The 26,165-nt window shown below is 53.7% G+C and overlaps 8 protein-coding genes across 8 annotated transcripts; 5 read left to right on the top strand and 3 right to left on the bottom strand.

Annotated features, from left to right (window-relative positions):
- Positions 1 to 1,827, top strand: J4E85_004411 (uncharacterized protein; the record flags this gene model as incomplete). The annotated part of the gene is made up of 4 exons (XM_051468669.1): positions 1 to 720; positions 770 to 1,346; positions 1,395 to 1,711; positions 1,762 to 1,827. 4 exons carry the CDS (start codon positions 1 to 3, stop codon positions 1,825 to 1,827), a joined length of 1,680 nt encoding a protein of 559 aa, XP_051326884.1.
- A 3,704-nt stretch (positions 1,828 to 5,531) lies between these two features.
- J4E85_004412 (uncharacterized protein) lies at positions 5,532 to 8,540 on the top strand (the record flags this gene model as incomplete). Its single annotated transcript, XM_051468670.1, has 2 exons — positions 5,532 to 7,370; positions 7,422 to 8,540. 2 exons carry the CDS (start codon positions 5,532 to 5,534, stop codon positions 8,538 to 8,540), a joined length of 2,958 nt encoding a protein of 985 aa, XP_051326885.1.
- Positions 8,541 to 9,175: 635 nt separating this feature from the next.
- On the bottom strand, positions 9,176 to 10,424 carry J4E85_004413 (uncharacterized protein; the record flags this gene model as incomplete). Its single annotated transcript, XM_051468671.1, has 2 exons — positions 9,176 to 10,166; positions 10,228 to 10,424. 2 exons carry the CDS (start codon positions 10,422 to 10,424, stop codon positions 9,176 to 9,178), a joined length of 1,188 nt encoding a protein of 395 aa, XP_051326886.1.
- A 1,412-nt stretch (positions 10,425 to 11,836) lies between these two features.
- On the bottom strand, positions 11,837 to 13,421 carry J4E85_004414 (uncharacterized protein; the record flags this gene model as incomplete). Its single annotated transcript, XM_051468672.1, has 3 exons — positions 11,837 to 12,993; positions 13,047 to 13,343; positions 13,394 to 13,421. The coding sequence occupies 3 exons, from the start codon at positions 13,419 to 13,421 to the stop codon at positions 11,837 to 11,839; spliced, it is 1,482 nt and encodes a 493-aa protein (XP_051326887.1).
- Positions 13,422 to 14,980: 1,559 nt separating this feature from the next.
- On the top strand, positions 14,981 to 16,108 carry J4E85_004415 (uncharacterized protein; the record flags this gene model as incomplete). Its single annotated transcript, XM_051468673.1, has 9 exons — positions 14,981 to 15,031; positions 15,082 to 15,109; positions 15,168 to 15,231; positions 15,323 to 15,398; positions 15,443 to 15,556; positions 15,606 to 15,626; positions 15,679 to 15,729; positions 15,887 to 15,946; positions 15,998 to 16,108. The coding sequence occupies 9 exons, from the start codon at positions 14,981 to 14,983 to the stop codon at positions 16,106 to 16,108; spliced, it is 576 nt and encodes a 191-aa protein (XP_051326888.1).
- A 3,900-nt stretch (positions 16,109 to 20,008) lies between these two features.
- Positions 20,009 to 20,659, bottom strand: J4E85_004416 (uncharacterized protein; the record flags this gene model as incomplete). Its single annotated transcript, XM_051468674.1, has 1 exon — positions 20,009 to 20,659. One exon carries the CDS (start codon positions 20,657 to 20,659, stop codon positions 20,009 to 20,011), a length of 651 nt encoding a protein of 216 aa, XP_051326889.1.
- Positions 20,660 to 22,861: 2,202 nt separating this feature from the next.
- On the top strand, positions 22,862 to 24,068 carry J4E85_004417 (uncharacterized protein; the record flags this gene model as incomplete). The annotated part of the gene is made up of 3 exons (XM_051468675.1): positions 22,862 to 23,106; positions 23,160 to 23,566; positions 23,623 to 24,068. 3 exons carry the CDS (start codon positions 22,862 to 22,864, stop codon positions 24,066 to 24,068), a joined length of 1,098 nt encoding a protein of 365 aa, XP_051326890.1.
- An 877-nt stretch (positions 24,069 to 24,945) lies between these two features.
- Positions 24,946 to 25,767, top strand: J4E85_004418 (uncharacterized protein; the record flags this gene model as incomplete). Its single annotated transcript, XM_051468676.1, has 2 exons — positions 24,946 to 25,147; positions 25,214 to 25,767. 2 exons carry the CDS (start codon positions 24,946 to 24,948, stop codon positions 25,765 to 25,767), a joined length of 756 nt encoding a protein of 251 aa, XP_051326891.1.
- Between the last annotated feature and the right edge of the window lie 398 nt (positions 25,768 to 26,165).

Genomic DNA, 26,165 nt, shown 5'->3' on the forward strand with positions numbered 1-26,165 from the left:
ATGACAGACGCGCCAGAGAAGCCGCAGGTGACAACTGCAGCTGCTGCCGCCTCCGACGACACCACCAAAGCTGCGCCCACGTCCCCAGCACGGAGCGATAAGAGCAGCGATAGCGAAGGAAAGAATGTTAGGGAAAAGCTCAAGGACACACAGATCGATGCGCAGGCCACATCGGATCCCGTCCCGAGTTCCGATCGGCCCATGAACGACGCACCCAACGGCAGCGTTAAAGCTGGCGAACACAGCGCTTCTGGCTCAGACAGCGAGCGCGGACGGTTACGACGCAAGCGCAGCCGGGAAGATTTTGAAGAGGAAGCCGAAGCGGACAAGCACCCAGAAAAGAAGGTTGAGCGACATGCGCGCAAGAGGTCAAGGGACATCACAGCCGACCTGGAGGCTGGTGTGCCCGGAAAGCCTTCTCCAAGTACTATCTCAAGTATCCAAGAGAACGACGGGGACGAGCAGATGACATCGCCCAACAAGAACACATCCACGACCACTGCGGCCGATAAGGCCCCAGGAGCCGGAACAAGCCCCAAAAACAAGCGCACACGCGATCAAGTCGAGAAGGATACAGATGCTAGCGCAGAAGCGGCGGAAGACGCCTCGGCAAATGGCAAACCTGCAGAAAAGTCGGCAGGCGAGGAGCGAGACACCAAGCGGTTACGAGACAAGGAAGCAGCCGATTCAACAACGGACACAACAGAGTCGAAGACCAAGGTAAGCTAACTAGCGCTGCGTGAATGTCAAAGACTAACGCTCGAGCCAGATACCGCCAGGCAGTGGGTTTGCCAACACTTCCGCCGCATCGCCCTTTGCAGCTATGGCAGCGAAACCTCAACCGCCGAAGACCTCTGATAAGGCCGAATCATTACCTCAAACGTCGGACGAAAAGTTCAAGTCATCTGGCTTCGGCGGTTTTGCAACCTCAGCTGCGTCTCCATTCGGGGGCCTTGCTGGTTCTAAACCAAGTTCTAGCTCGCCTTTCGGTGGGGCAAGCGCGGCCAAACTGTCCTCTTTCGCAGGAAGCGCAGCCTCCTCAACGCCATCAAGTGGTGGCTTCGGAGCACTGGGAAGCTCTGGTACATCCGGGTTTGGAGGCAGCTCTTTTGGCGGATCGCTGGGTGGGGGCTTTGGAGGCTTCGGTGGAGCCAAGCCCGTAGGCTCTTTCGCTGCTCCTGGTGGCAGTTTGGAGATTAAGGGTCTCAAGGAGAAAGAGAAGCCTTTTGGTGCTGCTGCAATCGGCGAGCCTTCTGATGATGAAGAGGGCGACGACGACGAAGACCCAGAAAAGAACGCAGACAAGGAAGAGCGACAGTCAAGTCAGCCGCTCCTCTCGCAACAACGTAAGCCAATCACCGCCACCTCATGTCATCCTGTTAACCTTCCTGAAGCACACGAGACTGGTGAAGAAGGCGAAGAGACCATCTGGGCCGGCCGCGCAAAGCTTTACAACATGTCTGGCGAAGGATCAAATAGAGGGTGGAAAGAGCGTGGCGTGGGAACATTCAAGTTCAACATCACGGTCGATGAACCCAAGAAGGCTCGCTTTGTCCTCCGTGCTGAAGGTACCCACCGACTGCTGCTAAATGCTGCGGTCACAAAGAGCTTGGTATTTGGAGGCGATGCACAGGGTGACAAGCCGAAGGATACCCGGTTGCTCTTCAATTCGCCTAATCTGGAGGGTGAATTGGAGATGCACCTACTTAAGGTATGTACATTGTTTGGTCTGAAAGATAGAATGCAACTGACTGTCGACAGCTGAAAGCCGAAAACGCAAAGCAGCTCTGGGAGGAGGTCACTAGGGTAAAAGAAGAGCAGCTATAGGATGCCTTTTCTAAAACCCTGGGTAATTTCGGAGAGGAGAGCAGGTCCAGCCTTGACGTCTGGATATGAGTGTTAATATTGCCCTTGGGGCTGTATTGGTCTGGCAAGCATACTTTGACGACAAAGCCACGATGAGAGCATGAAGGGACAGCATCAGGAGGCACCTTGAGCGGCTTTCACTGTATTGTATACATTGGGAGGCTGCCGAAGTACAGGACTGCCCGAATAACATTTGTGGTTCGAAGTAGAATCGAATAAAGAAACCATCGTACATTATGACATGTCTCTTGCTCGTACAATGTACCTCGTGATACCTGCTTCGCAAGCCTTGTTTCTCTTTTGTTTTTCGCCATGTCCACTAACCGTTGCATCGGGTCAGTCATCTGCCGATATTGCTCCTCCTTGTTTTTTCTCCACATGCAGCATCGCGACATCGTCACAGCTGCCCCTGGACATCCAGCGCTATGCTTCGCAAATCTCACGCGTCGCGCTTATTACCGCTAATGAGCAAGACCGCATGAGCTTATCAGCGCTCGTACTTGACAACTCTCCGACTGGTGCGGCTCTGTACAGGAGAGGGCCAAAAGACACGATAACCCTAGGTGTGTCTAAATTAGGATGCGGCGCAGAACCCTTGGCTGTAGAATGTCAGATTAGGGAGGGGGAGAACGCCATGTATGACGTTGTACGGTGGGATCTGTCTGCCTGCTGCTGCGCCGCCACTATACTTTGGGGCCAAGGCGTTTGGGTATATAGGAATGTGTCTCGCAGGACTCGGATCTTGGATGCTTAGAAGGTATCTATGTACGCTGAATCTCTTCATTTTCTGACCCCCTCAATCACCAGCCTCTCAACGTTCTTCGGAAACTTCCACTAGATCACATCGTCGGCTTGGGCTCGAGAAAAAGAGTCAGAACAGATGCTTGGTTTCCTCCTTCCTCCGTTATTCGCCTGTCAGTATTCGCATGCGGCGGTGGAGATGCCTATGTCTACATCGATCTCATCTTCGGGAACAACTTCATCTACATCTTCGCCCAGCAACATGGAGGACCAAACAAACCCTTTACACCAACGTCGATCGAGATGGCTCTACCGATCACTTCTTCTCACCATAGCAGAGTGGGCGCGAGAACCGTCGTCACACTTGTCTCCTACTGAAGTACGCACCCAACACTACGGAAAGGAAGAGGCGCAAGCGGACGTTATGAAGGATACGGTGCCAGCAACAGAAGATGAGATGGCTGGAAACCATAATACAGTGGGTATAGCCCATAGATGGATGCCGCCGGTGTATATCGCTGACTTGATGAACCCAGGGGACAGAAGTGCCTGACAGTAAGAGGGATTTGCAAGCGAGCTTTACGCATGCGCGATCACTAGAAGAAGGACGCTGATATCTGGCGCCATGGCCATCAGGATGTGTCGGTAGTATCCATTTTCTTATTTGTAGCGCTTTGCTCTTGGTTAGAAACAGTACATCAGACTTCCTCTCTGAACCCCTTCACCCCAGTCCCGCCTTAGCAACACCACTAGAGCATTGACCTTGCCGCTTTGGCTGGTTCCCAAGCAACTGCAACCTTCAATACATCATCTCGATAACGCATTTCGAACGATTTGATAAGCACTGATTGCTTCATGTTGCTAAAGGACGATAACCCTTGTGTCGCATTTGCTGCATACACGCTATTATATCTTATTGAATGAGAACATCCCAAGAATCATGTATACTTTCACCTTGGATTTGTCTAGGGGACATTCGAAATGCGAGACGAGTTTCGTGCCATAGAGACGTTAACGGATGATTGACATGGCATGCAATCGTCGTTGGAGGCAATAAGCCGTCCATAATCGGTACCAGAGCAGCAGGATGTGTTTTCGGTAGGCAAGTAACAACGCCCTCGGCCCTCAATCGTCCACATTCTCCTTCAATGGATGCCGCATTTCGACTCATAGCTTCTTATGTTGTCGGATACCTTGTGTGTCCGTCCTAAATGGCCCTAGGATCTTGTCCCATGCCTGCGGTGGTACCAACACAGCTCCTACAGACGCTCCTGCCTTCAATCTTTCCTTAGGCGATATTTGTTTTCCTTGTCGCCTTAAAGTCCTTCATGTTGAGCCTAAGGCGGATGCGCCATGATTTATAATCACAAAAACGAACGAGACGACGGAGAGGGTGGTGGAGAATCGACGCCGGCGCAACTCGGTTCGGGCATGAGTGGTGCTGTCGCCAGAATCTATTGCTGCGATTGCATTGTTAGTGGCGCATTGATATTTGTTGACATGTGCAGTCGCCAGCTTGTTTGGTAGCAACCGGAACGGGTGACGCGACTGGGTGCAGGTGCAGGTGCAGGACACGGTGCGGAGCCGGAGGACACAAGGCGGATGAAGTTGGTTATCGTTTGGGGGCAACAGGCAGGCTCCGCGTCGACGACATATAGATAGCAGGCGGCGACGGTGGACCCCAGCCGTTGATGACGTTTGGGGTGGCGAAGCAATGCAGCATGTTTCATCGCGTTCCAGGCGGGGCCCTTATCGTTGTTTATTCGCTTCAGCGCATGCGTGCGCCTGCCCCGACCAGCCGCTCGCGCTCGCGCCTTCCGTGCCAGCACCGCTCACACAGACACAGCACGCCATGCTGATGCGACTCAAGAGACGTGGAATGAAGCACAGAAGAACGTTGGGCCTGCATTTCCTCGCAGCCTTGGGACCTGGCACGGCGCTCGGCCCTCCGAACTTGATCTGCGCGCGACAGTCTGACCAGCGCCATCTGCATCGGGCCTGGCGCGCCTGCAGGCTTCGTGCCGGCCGCGCTCTCATTCGCCCGCCGCGTTAGCCTGCCTCCAGGATTCCGCCGCTTTCTCTCGTCACATCCATTGCCCAAACCACCAGGCCGTGACATGTTTTTGCATTTTCATCATCCTCTTGATGCTGCCCCAGAGGCCATCTCGCATGTCCCAGCCACGGGATATCCGTCTAGGCGGCGCCTCTGCTCGGGCGTCGACATGGCCCCTCGCGCCACGAATTTGATCTCGCACTTGCTGTAACCCCTCGTTCACTAATTACATCTAGCGTTCACTCCTGGCCATGTCCTTGGTGGTGCACGGGCCTCGCAAGCTAAGCCCTTCTCGCTCGCGAGAGTTGGGGCCATTCATTCTCAGGACATTCGCACGCTCGATTCTCCACTGCCGTTCTGACTCCCCAACCGCCTGATGCCGTCGTTGCCCTGCCGTCGCCATCTGGAGTACTAACCGCACAGTCGCACCGACTGTCGACGCCCTCGCCTCTCGTTGTGCGCGCGCCGCTTCCTTTGTGACAGCACGCCTCAGCCAACTCCTCCCTCCGAAGCCGCCTCGAGCCCTCCACCCTCACCACCCTGCCTCACCTGCCGGCGCATCGCTCCAACTCGAACACACTCAGTCTCAACACCCTCTCTTCATGATAGGCTTTCGATTTCACGCCCATAGTGACGTTCCTGAGCCCCCATCGCCCTCCTGCTCCCTATCCGCACACGCTGCGCTCCGACACGCAACCCTCTTCCCCTTAGCCACACCCTCTGTGTAGCTCGACCACTCGTCACAAAGCCCGGCACTCCGTTGACGGCGGTCACTTGATCCGTCTCGAGTCGCCGTCGGTCGCCCTGCTCTCTCTCGTCGCGCGTTGGGCGTCATGCGATCCCACGAACACAGAGCCTGAGCACCCACTACATGACACCACATACAAGCGAGCGTCATTGCCAGATTATGACAGACGTCTCGTCGGTTCAGGCGTATGCTGATCATCAGCCGGCTCCTCTCGCCCTCTACGCTGGCCCACCACCACCCACCTTCGCGACCGCCTCGCCTCCACTCGAACCCACCGTTGAGGACGAAGAGTCATCCACGATAAAATGCATCTGCGGATATTCAGATGACGACGGCAACACAGTCTTGTGCGAGAAGTGCGATACGTGGCAGCACATCGTGTGTTACTACGAGTCTGCCCAACACGTCCCCGACGTACACGAGTGCGCCGACTGCCTTCCCAGAGCTATCGACGCAAAAAGCGCTTCCGAGAAGCAACGCATCCGAAGGGAAGTACACAGCATCGGCGAGCGCAAGGGCAGACCGAAAGCCTCCGCCAAGAACCCCAAGAAGCGAACCAAGGACGCCCATGGCCCTGGACAACCCAATGGGTGGCCAGTGCAAACCAATGGGGACCTGCACTATACCCCCGACCGCAAAAGTGGTAGCCCACGAGATCAGCCACCGCCAAATAAGCGTCCAAAGACAAACCATCGTCCATCGGGTTCTGTAGGCGTCGTTAGTCAAGCGCCAGCTCTCGTGCCAACATCACGGAAACGAGGCGCTTCAGTTATGCTCAATGGCCACAGTCCTATGAAGTCACCCACCAACCCAGAGGCTTCTACCGAGGATTACTCAACCGAGTTCATACATCTCTATCGGCAACCAGAACCACCCTCCGCTGAGTCCAACTCTTACACCCGAATCGATGTCGCAAACGACATTGCTATGTGGCTACAAGACCCCGAAGCACTGGCCGAAGCAAGCGGAGGCAAGAAGCCACAGGACATCTTCTCACGCATTGACATGACCATCCAGGAACTCGAAACAACAACTGCGCCAGAGATTGTGAAACAGACAGATGTCGACTCGGGTGTACTAGCGCATGGTCTGCACCCACAATGGCACTTCATTACCGCCGAAACTCCGGTACCAGATGGTGGCTATGTTGGAGAGCTCAAAGGTCTCATCGGTCGAAAGGCAGATTACTACTCCGATGCATCCAACAGATGGGACTTGCTGCGACACCCTGAACCCTTCGTCTTCTTCCCACCCCATCTGCCAATATACATCGACACACGGCGAGAAGGCAACATCCTCCGATACGCCCGGAGAAGTTGCAACCCCAACATGTCTATGAAGATCTTGATTGACTCCAGCAACGACTACCACTTCTCCTTCCTAGCGACGCGCGAGATCAGCCCCGGCGAGGAACTTACAGTCGGCTGGGATATCGATTCTGAGGTAAAGAAACAGCTTCTCAGGGTCGTAACCAACGGTGCCAAAGAAGGGTTTAGGAGGATACAACCGTGGGTGTCTTGTGTCTTGGCAAACTTTGGAGGCTGCGCTTGCGATACATCCAGCGGCAACGAGTGCCTCTTGGAGCGCGCTCGTCGCAATACGATTACAGAGCCGGCTACACTGAAGACCAAGGGCAAGAAGGTCAAAAAGTCACAAATCTCTCCAATGAGTACAGGCCACGCAACCAACAGCCGTGCTGGTAGCGAAACAGTCAACCGCGAGGCTGTCGACGAAGACCAAATGGACGCTCGCTCTACGTCTGGCTCACACAAATCCAGCAGTCGTGACATCACACCAGCAACCCACTTCTCATTGGAAGGCGACAAACTTTCCGAGCGCGAAAAGAGAAAAATCCAGCACCAAGAACTCCTGTTCCAGAAGCTTGATCATGATGAGCACAAAGGCAAAAGGAAACGGACTAGTGCTGGATCGAACCTGAACACGCCGAGCATCTCTTCCTCGGTAAGACACTTATCCACCTACTCGCTTCCTCCTGCTAATGCAGATATACAGAGACGACTCGGACACCCCGAACCTTCGCCGTCGGCACGGCACCGCGAACACAGTCACGGTGTAGCACGTAAAACGTCGGGCAGCTCTACAAAGACGAATGGCCGTCCTCCACCCCGTCCGAAGCCTGTCTATGTCGATGCGTCGACGCAAACGATCGAAGACAACAACGCAAAATCCCAGATCTGCATCAAGCCACGCCAAATGAAACCACCACTTTCATTCAAGCGTAAGCTTTTGCAGCAAGCGCAAGAAGACAAGTTGCAGCGCGAGCGAATGCGGTCGACGTCCGTTAAAGTGGAGGCCAAATCACCAGCTTTGAAGGACGTATCGTCGAACAAGCCGTCGCCGCTGCCCCCATCTCCACCGCTCGAGGAGCCCACAGCGATGGACATTTCTACCGACCCCGTACCCGATACAAGACACAAAGAGCTCACACCAGCAAAGGAGCCTACACCGCAGCCTACGGTCGACGTGGAGATGACCGAACCCGAGGACACAAGTCCCAAGGCCTCCGACCCAAAACAAGAGGAAGCACCTGAGGTGACTGCACCAGAGCCTCCCAAGGAAGCTCCACAACCATCGATACAACCACCCGATCCTCCGTGGTCAGCTTCGACGCCCGCTGAACCATCGCCCAAGTCCACCACCGGTCTCACACCAAAGACTGCAGACCTACACGTCGAAATGCCCTCGAAGCTTGATTTTGGCAACACTAGCAGCAACCGCGCCGTTACACCTGGATCGACTTCGTCTGTTCTCAACGAGAGCGCAGTCGCGCAATCACCAGGCATCTCAATGATTGCATCGCCTTTCTCGCCTGCCGTTAACAACGCCGTCAAGCCTGCGCCGGCACGCAAGAAGCTCAGTCTAAGCGACTACACCAACCGCAACCGAAAAACCAAGCTGGCGCAAACGCAGTCGACTGGCTCGAACGCTACACCTCCACTGGCCCAATCGCAATCAACCAGCTCACCCACTTTATCGACGGCTAGCCTGCCAAATACTAACTCACCACCACCCAAGGCTGTCGAACCGATCCTCCCACCAGTTGCCGAGGAGGCTAAGCCGTCTGAGGTATCCGTCGCGCCTACTATGACGACTACCTCCACTTCGACATGAGCGCTATGATTCACGATACCTTTGCTCCTTTTCAGAACCAACTTGCGGGCCGCCGGGCGACCCGTGGTTCTTCGATTCTACCTTTTGGAGTGTAACAACATGTAATGATTACAAGTCAAACGATCCTTTGTTTTCTCACTTTTCCCTATCTATCTTTCTTCTTTCTTATCTTTTACTTCCAACGACTTGAAGTGTTCGGTCGGGTTTACTATACATTGATTTGATGGGGATTTTCAAAAAAGCGGGATACTTCCAATGGGCTTTCTACTACATGCAAACACACATTACCTATCTACGTACGGAAGGATCTGGCGTGGCATTGGTTGGCTCTCGCGCTGGGCATCTAAGAAACGAGGAAAATGAGAGTTGAGAAGACGGGCAGCCCCGTCCTCCTCTACCCTGCGGGTTGGAGATTAGTAGCGAAGCCATGTCCTCTACTGCTGAGCGTCTGTGTTTAGCTGAGATGAAATGAAAACAAGAACTCAAATCAATATACTCTGAGGTTCGCCCTCGTATCAAGCGCCACTGTGTAAAAGAAGAGGCTGTGTTCATAGTCTAACCAACACCAGGCAAAGAAGAAGAAGAAAATGGCAGAAGTACAACCGGCAGCATAAGAACACAACCACTCATGCCCTCTAAGTCCCTCCACTGCCAACAGCCTTCTCCCCAACCTCCTCCCACTTCGCCGCCACCATTCTCACCGGCGTGACATTCCCCGCCAAAGCCCTTCCGTCCATCTCTATAGGGCTTGTCCCCATGCCATTAATATGCTTGGGATCGGGCCTGTACACCGTTTCGTAGTAACTTGGTATCGTCTCGTCAAGGACGCGGAGCGGCGGTGGTGGTGATGCGTAGCGATGAACGGAAGGAGCCGGAGATATAACGTCAGTGTCACCGGCAACGTTCGAGTCGAGGTTGTAGTCGTGATGATCTTGGGGACGGTCGTTTTGATGGCTGCGCATGCAATCTCCTAAGGGTGAGAGTTCGTATGGTCTGCCTACGGAGCGGTGGGCGAGTGCATCGTGGATGTTGAGTGGGGATTGCTGAGGGATGGGAGGTAGGGTATGCGCACGGTGGTCGATCAGTGCGTTAATGTCGTATTTGTACTGATGGGGGTGGTACTGCTGTGTTGGCAGCGGTGGCGGCGAATGCGAAGGAGGGGGCTGTGGCATGTAGTAAGATGGTGCTGCCGACTTGTAGGGTTGGTTGTAGTTATACTGTGAATAGGTGGGATCTGCCATGGGCGACGATAGCATAGACCTTTGCGGGTATTGATGGTAATAGTCACCTCCGTTGCCGGCCATGGCGGTAGAACGATTGGGACCTCTTTCCACCATGGCTGCTGGTCCCTTGTGATTTGGATCCAGACGAGGAGCTCCAGCTACTTCTGCTTTTCCGTCGACTTCATCCTTCAGGCTCTTTGTGCGGCACCAGAAGAAGTACAGTAGGGCTACGATGACGAAAACGGAGACGCCTGCGATGGAGATGCCTGCGATAGCGCCCACTGAAAGATCAATTTGGGTGTCGTTGTTCGTGAGGCCAGCACCGGGTGTCTTGTGAGTACTCTCCGGTGGAAAGGGCTCGCCAGGGTTGAGCATGTAACTGCTGTCAAGCGCCATTTTGTGTCTAAATGACGGTGTACTAAGTTAGTGTATGTCTCACATGCAGTGCGTACCGATAGACTTACTGTTGATCGATGCTCGTCGTGGTATTCGGATTGATAACGCCCACCATGCCATAGCCTATGCAAGACCCTGGTGCTGAGCAGTAGAAAAAAATGGGATCAGTGTTTTTGATCTCGATGCTGTAGGTGGGTGGGAAATCAAGGACAGTGTCGACGGGCTCGAAACCGCTGAAGAAACCAGTTTTACCCTGCCCCGTCATTTCGTATGGGATGCATGGGTAGCCGTATTCTGCGCGGACGACACTGTGGTTTAGTGGATAGAAGGCAAACTCTATTATCTTTAGCAAGTTAGTATTTCCTCATCTGTTGATATGTGTACGGAGGCCCGATCGAGATGATGAATGAAACTTCTACTTACATCGCCTACACTGGCATTTGTCGACTCGGGTCTGAATTTGTGATCCGCTAGACCGACTGAAATAGTGTGTGTCTGCGCAGCTGCAGAACTCGTCGAGGTTGACGCGCTTGCTGTGCTCAACGAGGCTGTAGGACTGTCACTGCTGAGGCCATCGTTGCCTTGCGCTAGACATATCGAAGGAAGCAGACTGAACAGCAAAGACAAGATGGAGAATACAGAAACTCGGGACAACATCATCAGTGCTGCGATCGTCAAGATAGCAGTATGGAATCTGAGAAGGCTTGCGATCGTGCAGAGAGGACGACGGAAGCTTCAAGAGAAAAGAGGACCGTGGGACTGACGAAGACACCAGAGTGGAAATCAATATTCAAAGACGCAATACGCCAGCCTATCATGGCAGGGGCGCTACAAACAAGGGATCGTAAACAGACCAAGCGGCCAAATTGACGAAAAGAACGGCACAGGATGAGACATGTACGCCATAATCATGGTGGTACGTTTCTGTGGCTGTGGCGTAGACATGAGATTGCTATTCGCTGAAAGGCGGCTAGAAGTCGGCCTCAAGGGATGCTACGACAAAGAGTTGTGTCTTTTGCAAGGGTTCGGTGACCTCATGTGATGATCGCAAGGGCGACAAAGGTCAACAAAGCTCATCTGTCTTGTATCTCCACTAGCTATGCATCTGGGAATGTGGCCACCGTACAATCTGCTTGTGAAACGGACCAGACATCTGCTTTTGCATGTGCCCACTCGGACGCGTAATTTGAAGTTTGGCAATGGCTAAGGATGCGACTGCCCCGCCGCGTCGCAAGACCAAGGACTACGTGCATGTAAGCAGAACAACATCACTCATAGTCAATGGCACAACTCGAGGCGTTCAATCCCGCATCAGTAAAGGATGACGGAACGCGTTCCTTACTCGCACGACATGTAGGAGAAAAAGACCCAGAACGGAAAAGCACCTGAAGGTATTGAGTTTTTTAACTGCTATTCACAGCTGAGATATAAGGAGAGGAGAGGTCCAAAAAATCGTACCATATGGTGATAACATAGCCCAATATGGCTTGGTATATTTCGCGCTGTTCGCTCGCATTAAATCATAAGCTGTCTACAGCGTCCATCATCAAAGTCGTATGCTGTGGCAGCCTGGGGTCATCGAGAAGGTTGCGCTCGTCAGTGTCGCTAACGACACCGCGTCGCACGCGACCTACTCTGTGTTATGTTGGCCAGATGCAAAAGTGCAAAGCTGAGCTCTCAGCGGAGACCCGGGTCGCCAAAACCAAATGGATCGTTGCTGGAGGAGCTATTGGACCCCGAAACATAGCCCGACGGTGCCGCAGATGCTTGTTTGCCAAACCCAGGGTCTGGCAAAGGATTCCAGACCGGAAAACCCTCAGGTGGCTGACTCTCTCCTAGTGGTTTACCACGAGCATAGTCCACGAGACTGCCGTTGATGCCAGTAAGTGCCCAAGCAAAGACGGCGACATCGCGAATGCTCTGCATGAAGTTGTTCTGGAATTCCATAGACGGCCCTGCCTGCACCATAGCCGGGTGCCGAGCGCCAAGAGGGTATTGGGGCATTTGCTGTGGAGCAGGATGGAACACGGGTTGTGTTGCCCATGGCGCGGCGTAGATACCATTGTATTGCTGTGCTGGCTGGGCCACCGGCATGGTGCCTGGCAACATTGGGCGGGCACGACGTAGACACACAACCAAGCCATCTGAGGTGCAGGATATGACAGCCTCGAGTTCGATGGGATCGTCGCGGATTTCGGAGCGAGGCGAACTCACGGACGATAACGACGAGCGGGCAGCGGATCCACCGAACATGGCTTGATGGGTATTGTTGGGGTCATTGTTCCCGCCAGAGTTGGTGCGCGACGCAGACCGCTCCTCACTGTTATCCGTGGTGCGGTTTGAGTCTGACGGATGTCTTGTGCCGTTGGACGTGGAATGGCCGTCAAGGTCCACTCCGCCTTCAGATTCATCGTCGGAGCCCGTAACATCCGTCATGATGTCATCTTCGCTCTCAGACGAGGAAGCTTCAGGCGCATCGTCCTGGCGCGGGTCCCGGAAGAAAAAGCGCATGTATGCAATGGAATCGTTGCCTTTGGCCGACTCGAGACAGCGGACTGCATCTTCAAGACAATTGGGAGCAATGCAGTAATAGAAGCTGCGTCCCTTCATAGCCTCTCCGGAGATGCCAATGATTTGCTCGATCCCACTGGTTGCGTACATGACGGTCAGGGTACGCGTGAACCTGTTAAGGAACAAGGCAGCTCGCGGCTCATGAGTCTGATCATCGGGGCCGAGGTCAAACTTGCTGGACAGGTGAGATAACATGTGGTAGCGCGGGTCCTTTGGTGACGAGGCGAATAGCTTGCGCACTATAGGAGCCTCGACTGCGCGTTCTGATTGGCTGGAATCAGCATGACGCAGGGCCCAAACGGGTTGAAAGACTTACTTTGGCTCTGCATGCCATGTCTGTAGATGCTGGTGCAGCAAACGAGGACATCGTAGACGACGGAGAAGCAGCATTCACAACCGACCCATTCGCCCTGGCGGTTCTTCAGGCGGCAATAGGACAAGACAGCAGCCTTGTCCAGTCTCACGCCGCGGCTGTGGTGAGCTCTTGCCAGCGGGAGTTCCTCTGGATGGAAAAATTGCCACACGGACCGATTGACTACCTCGTCAGGTGTATGACCGAGGATGTCGACAATGGAGTCGGAAGAGTACAATATGTGGGCGTCATCGGAGAGGTCTGTCTTGGGTGAGAATTGGCAGGCAAAAGGCAGGGTCGACGTGACAAACCGTGAATGGTGATGAAGGTGGTATCCATGGTAGCAAGAACGGGGGTAGTGGTCGTTCCTGCTCTACCGCACGCGCCCTGGTCTGTCGAATCTAATAACTCGGTCTGGGACGGGCGGTGGAAATAAGAGCAAGTCGGGCAGTAGAGGCGAGGGACTGTCGGCGGGTCAAATAGGCAGGGTCCAGGTGGCACAGAGGCGCACAGGTGCGGGTAAGGTGTCTAGAGGCCGTTCAGGCGGTGCGACCAGAGCACGGGGTGGGGATGGGATGGGATGGGATGCAGATGGCAGGTCGAAACGTATACGAGTCAGGAGCTATGATGTAATGGGCGATCACGAAGCAGCAGGCGCCCCTCACCCGCGACAGGGCAGGCGCGGGCAGCAGCGAGGAAATATATGAGAAAGCTCGCGGACTTGGGCTGCCGGAAGGGGCTAGCAGCGAGCAGTTGGGTCGGGTGCATAAATAAATCAGCGGAGAAGGAGCGGAAGCGTGACGACGGCCAGAATGGCGGGACCGGAGGGGCGCCAACGGGCTCAGCAGCGTCTGTGTCGGCAGGCGGGCCAAAGAGAGCGCAGCGAGTAAGTAAGAGGACGGTTGCGACAGGTGGATGTAGTGGAGGATGCGACAGGCGGCGTGGCATGCAAGAGAGGTGCAGAAAGTGAGCTGACGAACTGCTCACCCTTGCCGCGCCCAAGGATCGACGCGAGACGTGTGCGCAACGGCGGTTAGCAGCTCGTCGGCAGCGGCGCGGGGCACCGGCAGTCGCCCTGCACCTCTGGTCGAAGGAGTGCGCATCAGGCCACTCGGGTCAGGACTGCCTCGAGTCGTGCCTCCAACTGTCCGCGCGTTGCACACGCCGGGTGTGCTGAAGAGCCCAACTGTCAATCCATGCGACTGGCCTTGGCGCACCCGACGTCGATGATGCATATCCATATCCATTCCATGGCCGCCCAGGTGCCTGCATGCAAACTTTAGCCTAGCGCCACCAGCACAACCACGGCCAGCCTGCGAACTGCGAGCGGATGCCCCTCCGCCAGCGCTCTGGCAAACCTACCCAGGCGATTGCCGCTGCCCACAGCATCGCCCGGCCTGCGCGTCTCCTGCCTTGGTCGTCCCTGCCTTGGTCGTCCCTGCCTTGGTCGTCCCTGCCTTGGTCGTCCCTGCCTTGGTCGCCCGGCACTGGGTCTAGCGGCGCGTGGTACGGACCTGTTACTTGTCATCCCAAGCCCTCAACCGAACAACATCATCGACGATCCTCCCCAAACTACGCCACAAGCCACATGCAAGACCCTCAAGGCCTCTTTCCACTGCTTCACCGTCTCTGCCTGCGGGCCCCTGCCTGATTGGCGGCACCACCTCCGTCCGCCTGCTGCTCGCCGCATGTCTCTCCTTCACCTGTTTGCTGCAAGTGATAGCTTAATTTCCATGACACTAAAAGCCCTGTCCCTCGCCCTCGCTTCTTTCTAACCCCCGATTGGCACACACAACCTTGCACTTACCTTGCACTTGGGCTACCTCACGAGACCCGCGCCCTGCATATCAGCCATTACGGCTGTGCTTTCCGAGCTTTCCCATGGTATGCACGCCAAGATGGACTGCAACTTTGAACTGCCTTCGCTGAGGGCCACTTTGAGACTAGGCGTAACCCATGCCTCTCGTCCTGCGCGTAGCCACCACTAACTCCTCGACAGGCCCCAACCAAGTCTAGGCTGAGCTCTAGTGAGTCAGGAAGCATGCGCGTCAGCCGTCACTCCATGCAATACTCATCACGTTGCAGCTCAGTTCTACGATGTAGACTTCTATCCCTATACCGCTCCCGGCCAGGTCCCTGTTTTCGCCGTGTGCGGAGGTCCATTTGTATGTATCACGCTGTGTGCAGTCTGCCGTCTACTGATTGGCCAAGACCGTCATATGTCGGTGTAAACTTGACAGCAACGGGTCCGTCGAGATCCTGCGGTGGTTTGAAGATGACGAGGCCACTACTGAACACGGCACGTCCGACGATAAAGTAGACACGGACCCTCTGTGCGCGACCTGTCTAACCATCACCAGGTCAACTACAACAGCATCGTATGGTCTCAGGCTGAAAATGGCGACCCGCTCGTCTGCGTCACGGGAGACTCTCGCATCAAGGTCTTGAATGTCCGGACCGGGGAGCTCACAGCAGTACGGGCCATATCACTGATTGTATTGCATCCACTGACCTTGCACCCAGACGCTGATAGGCCATGGCGATGTATGGTTATCATCTGTCGTATGCGGCGAGCTGCCTTCCTAACATCCTACAGTCAGTGAACGATCTCGCCATATCGCCGATAGACCCAACCATTCTCGCCTCCGTGAGCATTGACCATAGTCTCCGAATATGGAGCCTCCACCCCGATCACGAAAAGCAGCCCCTCGGAGCCATTTGTTACGGGCAAGGCCATAAGGACCAGGTGCTTACCATTGTGTGTGACCTGCAAATATACCCAATTAATATACTGATATTGCCAGGCATACCACCCGAAAGGCCAGTACATCCTAACAGCGGGTATGGATACCAGGATCAATTTGGTAGGATGCACCACCCCGGCCTACTGCTTGACAAAGCTCTGACAAGTCTAGTGGGCAGTACCCGAAGACCTCAAGGAACACGCTGGCACCGACAAGCCGGCCATAGTGCACTATCCGCACTTTTCCACTACCGAGATACACACTGACTTCATCGACTGGTAATGATCCCCTTCTGAAACCGACCTACAATTGCTTACTTCATGCAGTGTCCAATGGTATGGTGACTTGATCCTCAGTCATGCCTGTCGCGAGAACAAGATCATACTTTGGGGTATCGATCGATTCAATTCCAATCGGTCTACGCCTCCTCCGCCAGTCCCCACATCAAGCGCGGTCCACAGTAGAACCCCTGTGACAATTCCAGCGAACTCGACCTCAAATACACGGTCGGCATGGGGCGGGCGCTTCCAGAGACTTCTGCAATTCGACTTGCCGCACACGAACCAGTTCTACATTCGCTTCTCCATCTTTCACGAGCTTGGTCGCCATCCGGTTTTGGTTGCGGGCAACGAGAGAAGCAAGACCTTCTTTTGGGACTTACAACGCCTAGAGAAATCGGGTACCGGAGAAGATGACTCCCTGACTTCGAAAGGCTTACCGCTCAGTCTACCTAGACACGTGCGCGAAGGAAGCTCGGCATCTACTGCCTCATCTGCTATCAGTACAGGCTCGGGTAATACCAAGACCAAACAGAAGCGGCTGAATGAGCATTCTCACGATCGAGGCATATCCGACCCCTTTCGCTCGATCAAAGCACACAAGATCGTCGAGACTCCAAAGTACAAAGCCTTCGCGTTCCGTCACTTCTCCTGGAGTCGTGATGGTCAATGGTGCGTCGGCGCCGGTGACTGTGGGACTATCAATATATTCAGCCGTTGGGATTCCCTTCCTCCAATCGATACAGACAGGGAATTACCTACACAGGAGGGTGACGGCCCACAGATCAGTCAGTCCAACCGCACACCAACATCAGCCGCGCGCACGAACGATGTCGGACTCAGCACGAGCATTAACTGACATAGTACGAGTAGACAAAGACATGATCACGGACTCGCTGGACGGCCTATGTGAGGCACATGCACTCCGGCAGCAGATGGCCGCGGATCAAGGGGAACCTTTCGACGAAGACCTGCGACCTCTTCTGGATGAATATGTGTCCAGCTTGCCAAGTCACGAGAGAGATTTCGCACGTTCAATGTACGAGCGGTGATTCAGACTGGGAAGTAAACAGCTGAACACGTGTGGATAGCTGGGTGCGCGGCCCCATAACACAACCACAAATATTCGAACGCGACCGTTAACCTTACTCGTCGGCACGGTCTCAGCTATTGTGACTCACGATAATGGCATAATACACAGTGAATACAATCAATCTATTGTCATTGAGTTACAATAGCTAATCCAAATTACCGAATTTGCGTTTCGGAGGTGACAATAGGAAAGATGTGGAGACGAGATGCTGGTGGGAGTAAGATCATATTAGGGTCGCAGGCAGCCAACCACGTACTAGTGGTTCGTCACCCCAACAATACCAAACAAAAGTTGCCCGTCCTGAAAGCTGTCCCATTTCTCAAATATTCTTTCATCTCTAACACCATTTCCCAAACATTGCGTCGTCTGCCAACTCCATCACAACGTACCGAAACCTTTCGTACAGTACCGACACCCCTCCCAGCGCTATCACAGAAAAGCAATACCATTACTCGCAGTTTTCGGCAAGTCACTACGCCCAGGCAGACTTAAACTAATCATGCACGCTTGCAACACGCAAAACTCACCCGATTCCGCATCTTCCACCATGTCGACTCCCACCACCGCGTCTCCAGACCACGTCGCGGCCACTCCCTCAACAGTCGCAGAGCCCGTACCGCGCGAGAACTCCGTTCTCTGTGGGCACACAGGCTGCACGCGTAGCTTTCCAAGGGATTCAAACATAGCTGCAGGCCACAACGGCGATTACCTCTGCGCTCTACACTGGCTCGATTTATTCGATGCATGCCATGAGTTCTACAATGACTGGTGGAACTATGGTAATGTCCAACGGGGAGCCTCGCCAAATTACACGCCTGAAGGATGATTGCGGGATTGAGGTGGAGAGGAAGAGAGCAGGAGACCAGCGACGCGGTTCTAGGGGCCCGCACAAAATCTCATCAGCAACAGTCACACCCTCTACGCTCATTGTTAGTCTACTGTTGCCACGAGTACTTGCCATGGTCATGGAGAACTCGAAAATCTAGACAAAAAGAAAACCTCCAATTCCCACACTGTCGCGAGTGCGCAGCGCCTCCTCGTCGAGCACATCGGTGAGTGCAGAAACCCCCCACGCAAGCCAGCCCCAAAAAGGGTCTGCAATGTGCGCAGCGCTTGCCGCAAACGCGACCAAAGATACGGCACAGCTGCAGCCCGCGCCAAAATCGATCCCGGTAGCTCTGCCGGAGAAAGAAACAAAAACACAGGAACGCGTTGGCCTTGCGCAGGGACAGCAAGGCTTGCCGGGCATGTATTGTTTGGTACTACTTGCTTTTTTTCGCAACACGTGGGCGCTACCGAAATGTTTTATCTGCACTACACCATACTGCGCTTGCTGCACGGCAACCATGCATCGTCTTTTTGTTTTCGAAGGACGTACAGTACTCGTATCGAGGGAAGCTGCAGGACAGCCATAGATGACCAGGCGAGCGAACAAAGCGACAAGTAGCCCGAAAACACGGAGTACAGTCTGTTTGCTCGCCCATACCACGAGCAGGGGCTTTGTCTGCGTCGAGACTTCAAGCGACGAACAAAGGAGGCAAGACAGTAGGAGAGAGAGGGAGATGGTGTCTTTGAAACACGTTTGTCTCTTAGGAACTCTACGATAAGGACGTTGCCATATACAAAAACGAAAAAAAATACATTGTACTGAGTCGGAAGATGATCAGTCCGAAGTAGCAGACATGTCTTCTCCATCATCTGTATCGTCATCATCAGCAGCAGCAGCAGAACTGAATATCGCGTGTTCATGCGAGGAATGTACAAGTTTCCTTCGTCCAATCTTCCCTTCGGACTCACACTACCCGCGAGACTTCTCACAATTCATCTTTCCACCCGCTTCTACCTCCCAGGAGCCGCCGTCGATATGGATCGACAAGCTATCGTTAGCAGCATACGACATGCTGATAACCGCCCCAACACCAGCATCGCAAAACTCCGATAATACCAGTCACCGCAAGCGACGCAGCCTCGCTATTTCCACACAAGATCCCGACACCGACATACGCAGTGCTTTTCCAAAGACACCGGGGACCTTGCGCTGCTCGAATGTCCATTGCAGCACCCGTCTTCCAATTAGCTCAATGTTGGCTGCTACAGCACGGTTTCCTGCAGATCCTTTGTGTGCAGAACACGAGGAGCAAGCTGTTCGAGAAGGACGGGATGCGGCTCCCCTCGAAAGCGTTCTCATGTTGGACCAAGCCTGCAGAAGCAACTACGGGAACAGAACTAGTCGGTCGGGCTTGGGTAGCAGGAGTAATAGTTCAGCTTCCTGGAGCAGTTTGGCTTCTTGGGAAGGTGACGATGTGGAGTTTGAATGGGGTGCAAAGGCATTTGATTCGAAGCTTTGCTGGTGAATTGCAGTTATCATCGCTGTCGCTATTGAGCAATGGGAACTTTTTGGCATCGATTGCGTCGCTGGTATTGCGGAAGTCGTAAGTGACTCGTCGTATATGAGTTGTTGGTGAGCTATCGCAGCACTGTAGGATGGCCATGGTACTAGAGTTTGAAATTGCGCACGCAGAATCTGCTTTGCCATGGAGGAAGGGTTATCGAGCTTTGCCTCGTTTTGAGGAGATTGTAAATGGCATTATTAGCAGTGAAATCAAATAGCAAAGAAGATCTATTTTCTCAAAAGACGTATGCACACCATATGGCGTGAAAAGCGAACTAACAACTTGGATGAATGAATGAATCCGCACTTTCCCATCGAATGCTGGTATATAGCATGAGCTGAAGCTGCCCCGAGTAGGAAGCGTTTCATCGACATAAGCCACGTTGATGTCTTGAGCACCTGAACTTCGCATTCATGTATCAAACGAGATAGTCGAACTCGTCGTATACATCGTATTGGGTCTCACTACCCATCTCATGCATCCACTGCATGTGTTCAGCGACCATTTCGTCGAACAAATAATCCGGGAGTGAGTCTTCAAGCCATGCTTGCTGCATTGACGCATCGCAAAGGTACAGGTGCCGATATAGCTCCAGTTCATAGGCCTCGTCTTCATCCTCATCGGGCGCCATGATCCAGCCATCGCCTACTCCGGTCACAGCCAGCTCATCCCTCTCGTCAGTTAGCGCTGTGATCCAGACATCTTCCCTCTCGAAATAGGATCTAGAGTTCTTGCCGTGGCCATAGCGGCGACCTGTCTGGGCATGGCGATAAGGCTGCCTGGCGTATTGTGGGGGAGCTGAGAGAGAGCCACCCAAACGGGTGTGGAAGGAGCGGTGTGCGGCTGTGCTGCTGCGAGTCGCAGGAACGCCTAGCCCATCGATTGCGATTCGTTCCCCTGGAAAATCTGGAACAAACGAAAATGTGGAAATGTGACCCGAAGAGGTCCCGAGATGCTGGTTTGCTGACTCAGTCTCGCTTATCCATAGATCGTATTCGTCGTCGTTGTGGTCAAACTCAATATCAAAGAACTCAAATCGGCAGAGGGGGCATGTTCGCTTGGTTTGCATCCACTCCGCAATGCAAGCGTCACCGAAAACATGCCCACAAGGGAGCTGGAGTGGCACCTCGGCATATTCGCCTCTGGTGGACGTGTAGTAAGGGTCTAAACATATGCAACACCGCTGTGGCTCGTCTGGGCCCACTCTCACCGGTGCATACGCTTGACGTCTTTTTTGGTGTCTGTGGCTGGGCATGTCTGAGTAGGAAGCTGGGGTCCAATAAGGCTGGCTGATTCATGAGGTTTCCACTTGGCGTGAACGCGATCGTCTGGTACCAGCCTAAAGGTACCAGAGGAACAAAGGCGGGGGTGAAGTAAGACCCTAACGCCGGTCATTGTACATGGAGCTTCGCGTTCCATACCAGACAATCTCTAGAGGACGAGTACCATGGTACACTGTGCGGAGCACAACGTGCCGCACTTTCCGATCGAACGTCTCTTAGTCAACCGCGAACAGTGCTCTTTCTTTACTGGCATGTGTCATTGTAAGGCCATTGTTTGAGACCAGCCTCGCATCAGTGATCTCGGCAGTTACACGTGGACATTTGCTCGCTTCTGAGCCTCCACAAAAGACTAGCATCATGCAAGTGACGCTGTTTGGTCGTGCATGCATGACAGCCAGCATCGGCTTCACCGTCGACTTCATCCTCGCTGTTTTGCTGTTGTGGAGTAGCTCCGCATCTCAGCTCGCCTCTAGAAAAAGCCATCGCGACAGGCTTTAGGGTCTAGTCGGACATTTTGCGTCGTGGGCGCGGCGTCTAGATCCGCGGAGTAATGTGTGCCAAGTCTGTACAACACGCGGCGCTGGGCGAGGACTTGTGTCGGGTTTAACTCAGGATACCGAAGAAACGTCTTCAGGGTAATGGCATTGTTAGAAATCATGTGGGGTGGCTAATGTCTCCGACTGCAAGGTTGGCAGCTAAGCTCTGATGTTTCCATGGTTCTGAAAATCCGCGAGCCAGTTAGTTGGTGCAAGCGGAGCCGGCAGCAATTTGAGAACGCGGTATCGGTAACAAGTCCTGTCGATGACCCCGAACTGGCAGGTCAAATGACTAGGAAGATAGCGTTTGCCATGGAGAAGGGCTGCGAAATCTGTGCACTAACGGGGGTGAGCACCGCAGACCAATATTGACAGCTCCACGCCAGCCTCGTGGCGTGGCAGGCGTGGGCTCACCGGCCGTTTTTGGGTTCGACGCCTTGCCAGAAACGCCGCAATTGGCATCCGCATACTGGGGCATTATCAGTGTGCCGAATATAGCGCATCTTAGCGTAGGTGGTGAAGGTTTGGTAGACATTATACTTCCCTCGCCGTTGGCAGGCGTCAATATCGCCAACCGACTCTCTGGAACGATTTCGATGATCGACTCAGATGAAGACAGAGCTGTCGTCATGTAAGGGTGTTGTTGAGGATTTCTCGAAACTGCAGAAGCCAGCGTGCTAGCGTTATCGAGAGTGGGGCCCGCTTGGCCGCTCCGGTCGCGCTAGCCAATCTTGCTGTTGGTGGTGCGGGAACGGTGCCTGGATGCCAACACGTTTGTGGAAATTGGCTTGATCTATCTCCCGTCTCATCCAGACTTCGCTAAAGGAGATCAGCACGGCGACGCAACTGACAAGGGGCCCGCTCGTGCGTCAAGCTTTAGCCTCAGGCGCTCTCCCGTCACTATTTCGGGTTGTTTATGGACACCCGGCACTCTTCCTGGGCTCTTCGGTGGACGCGATCTATGCGGCGCTTCACCACACTTGTGGCTTGCGATCGTATCACTTCTCAATAACATCCCTTGCTCCACCCATGCTTACTGTGATACGGTGCTTTTCGGACACGATGAGGCTACAAGCCACCAGACAGCGGCGTACGGCTGGAACTTGCATCGTGGTACCAAAACGTCCATTCTGTTCCATGAGAGTCGACACGCTCGCGATTCTGGGCCCGATGTGGTCAAGTTCTCGAGCCTCACCACAACGCGCCCAGCTGGAAACGTTCCGCCAAGCGCTATCGAGCGGCGTTAGCAACAACAGCGGCTTGCAACTAACAATACAGGTCTCGGCTAAATCATGCCCCATGTATTCCATGATGATGTCCTGGCAATGTATAAGTAAGACGTCTCTGCTCGTCAATTGAAGATCCTCATCCACAGCAGCACTCAGCAAGCTTCACTGGCATCTCATCAGCACTATCCTTCTCCATCACCATCTCCTCCAACCAACCTTCAACATGCGTAACGTTCTTCTCGCTACTTCCGCCCTCAGTGGCCTAGCTGCTGCCCTACCCCAGATGATCAACATCGAGGCTGCTTTGGCCGTCCCCACTCCCACCGTTCTTGGACCCAAGGCCGAGGAGACTGCTGAGCTTCCAGTGTCTTACAACCAAGCTGCCGCTGCCGCGTCTGCTGCTGCAGTAGTTGCTACAAGTGGTGCAGAGCTCAAGAAGCGTGATGCCTGCCAGGCCCAGCCTGCTGGGTACGTTGTTGTGCTGAACACCTTTACTGCAGAGTGACTGACAATCGACACAGTGCCGGAGCCGAGTATGTTCCTGGACAGGGCTCCGTTGATGAATACCTGAACAAAGAGAACTCTCTCCGGAAAGCTGCCCAAACCGCAGGCACTCCCGAAGGTTACACCAAGGCCTTTACCAATCTTATCGGGTCCACCGAACAGATTGGCTACTTGACCTACAAGACTCTCGACACTTACAGCCCTGATGAGTGTGCCGCCTTCTGCAACAGCGAGAAGTACTGCCTTGGTTTCAACCTCTTCTTCGAGCGCGACCCCAGCGTCGACCCCGGTGAGGGATGCAGTGACCCAGCGCCCGTCACAAACATCAAGTGCTCAATCTACGGATACCCCGTGGCTGAGGCATCGGCCACCAACCAGGGCCAGTACCGTGGTGACTTCCATGTTGTTATCACTGGCAGCAACGGTAAGCTTTCTAACCCTGCTCATCGCCCTGAGTACTCCTTACTAACATATACTCAGGTTACTCCAAGGCCGGCAAAGGAGTCTGCAAGCCCGCCCCTACCGTCGAGGGCTTCAACGCTCCCGCCAACCTTCCCGCTGCCATCAACGCTCCCTTGATCAAGAAGCAAGGCAAGGACTACGACACCTACAACGGAATGCGTCTCTTCAACACCAACCCCTACGACCCCAGCCTGTGCGCTGCAGCTTGCGAGTCGCAGACCCAGTTCGACAAGGAGCACCTTGCTGACGCCAACGGCGAATACAAGCCTTGCAACTTCTTCACCTCTTACATCTTGACCAAGAACGGTGTTCCTCTTGGTACTTACTGCGCACTTTACACTCAGTACTGGGATGAAAGCTATGCCGTCAACACTGGCTACTACTACGGCGACGATGAATACTCCGTCATCTGCGCTGCTTCTTACACCGATAGCACACCTGACTCTGGAAAGAACGAGGCGTAAGCTCCTGCGGCTTCTTGTTAGGGGATAAAGCAAGTATGTGATGATCTGATGGAGGATAGAATGTCTTCAGCTTGTTCCTTGTTAGCTTAATGTTCTAATCTAATCGCTATGCCAACACATCTGCTTCCGTGCTTGCTTCGGCATCTGAACGAACTTTTTGTCACTGCTTTGACCAAGTCTATGTGATGATCTTTGATGCAAAACAGCTTTGGTGCGATTTGGTATATTGCTTGACAATAATGTCCCCGTCTACTTCCAGTCGCCCCGGAGCAACTCAGCAGACACGGAAAACCACAGGGAATACTTGATGTTCCTTGCTTAATAATCCTGATCGTCGCTGTGGCGACGGTTGGCTGGGTTTTTAGGCCCTTCCCACCCGGCACTAGTTTCTGACATCGTGCATGTCAGAACGTCAGAATGCACGACCACTCCGCAACTCTTTTCTGAACTTGTCAAGCCGTGATATACAGCTTTCTCCACATGTACGATGATGACAATTCATGAGATTGTAAAGCAGTTGCAATATTAGCACTGAATTCTGGCTAGTGCGTGGCTTTCGGCAGCCATCCTCTTAAATCGCGGTAGGGTGCAGGATCAGCGGCAACTCAGATGCCGAACAATAACCAGATTGTTAGTGGAAGGATGGTATAGGAAGTATATAAAGAGATGCGCCGCTGAAGAGGAAATATGTCAACCAGCCCTCGATCAACTTCGACTCTCAGCATCCACACGCACGCAGCACGATAGCTTACAATCACTCACTGATATCTCATTCCGACATCCATCTCTCTCCCACATTGTTCTATCAGTACAGTTTGAGAACATGTCCTCAAAACCAAGCGTCGTCGTTGTTCCGGGCAGTTTCTGCCCTACAAGCATGTACGACCCTCTCGTAATGCCACTTCGTGCCAAAGGCTACGATATCCACGTTCTCGAACTACCCTGCTATCCTGCTGGCTACAAAGCCAACTCCGTTACTCAACCAAGCATGTATGACGACGCAGCTTATGTCAACGAGTTTGTGAGAAAGCTCGCAGACGGTGGAAAGGAAGTCATCCTACTTGCGCATAGCTATGGTGGTAAGTCCTAGATTTTTCATACCTTTTCTGATAGATGAAGGAATGACTAATGCTGATATCATATAGGTTGCCCAGCAACCGAGGGTATCAAAGACGTAACGAAGAAAGAGCGAGAGCATCAGGGCAGGACTGGTGGTGTGGTACGCCTTGCGTATCTCACGGCCGCCGTACCACGTGTCGGCGAATCCTGCGGTCAGGCCCTTGCACGCGAAGAGAGTGCCCCAATCGAGGTTGATGCAAACGGATGGGTAACGCAGTCCGATCCTGCCGCTACAGCGTCACTTTGCTTCAACAACCTCACGCTGGAAGACGGCATCTCGTACGTTGCCAAGTTTGGCAAGCATCACGGTGCTTGTTTCGGTGACGTACTTACCCACGCTGGCTACAAAGATGTTCCTGTGTCTTGGTTATTCGCAAAAGAGGACCTTATCGTTGTACCAAGGGTACAGCAAACTGCCATCGATGTTATCGAGGGAAGTTGGGTCGGTACAGAGAGGGACGGGATGAAGGTGGATGTTACCAAGGTCGCCTGCGATCACTTTCCCCTCGTTCTTGATGAGAAGAGAGAGCAAGTGAGTGTTTGGATTGAGGGCCTTGTCGAGAAAGGAGGCCGCGAATAGTTACGCGTGGTGAGCCTTTACCGCAGTGGAAACGAATAAGTTCCAATGCTTGAGCAACTGGCTTCTGGACACGTCAATCGGATGTGCTTGTACAGTGCATATATAGCGTAGCATGTTATCTCAAAGAAAGTTCTTGCCCCATCTTCCTCTCTATCAATGATCTCTTCTGAATGCCACAGACGGGCGCACCAAGGTGCTGAGACGGTGCCTCAAACATCTAATCCCAATCTCCATGGTCCTTGAACTGCAAGTATACTCAACTTGCCACAAGTACCGTGAGAAAGATTGCTCGTCGTTCTCCTGGCGATGTATGCACAGGCTCTCCTACAGACGAAGCAGCTAGACTGAGTGGCTGTGTGACGGAGTTATGTGAAGCTGAAACGGGCTCACGGAAATCT

This window comes from Alternaria conjuncta (genome assembly GCF_024043145.1).
Source record: "Alternaria conjuncta strain BMP 0040 chromosome Unknown scaffold_6, whole genome shotgun sequence".
NCBI classification, from domain to species: domain Eukaryota; kingdom Fungi; phylum Ascomycota; class Dothideomycetes; order Pleosporales; family Pleosporaceae; genus Alternaria; species Alternaria conjuncta.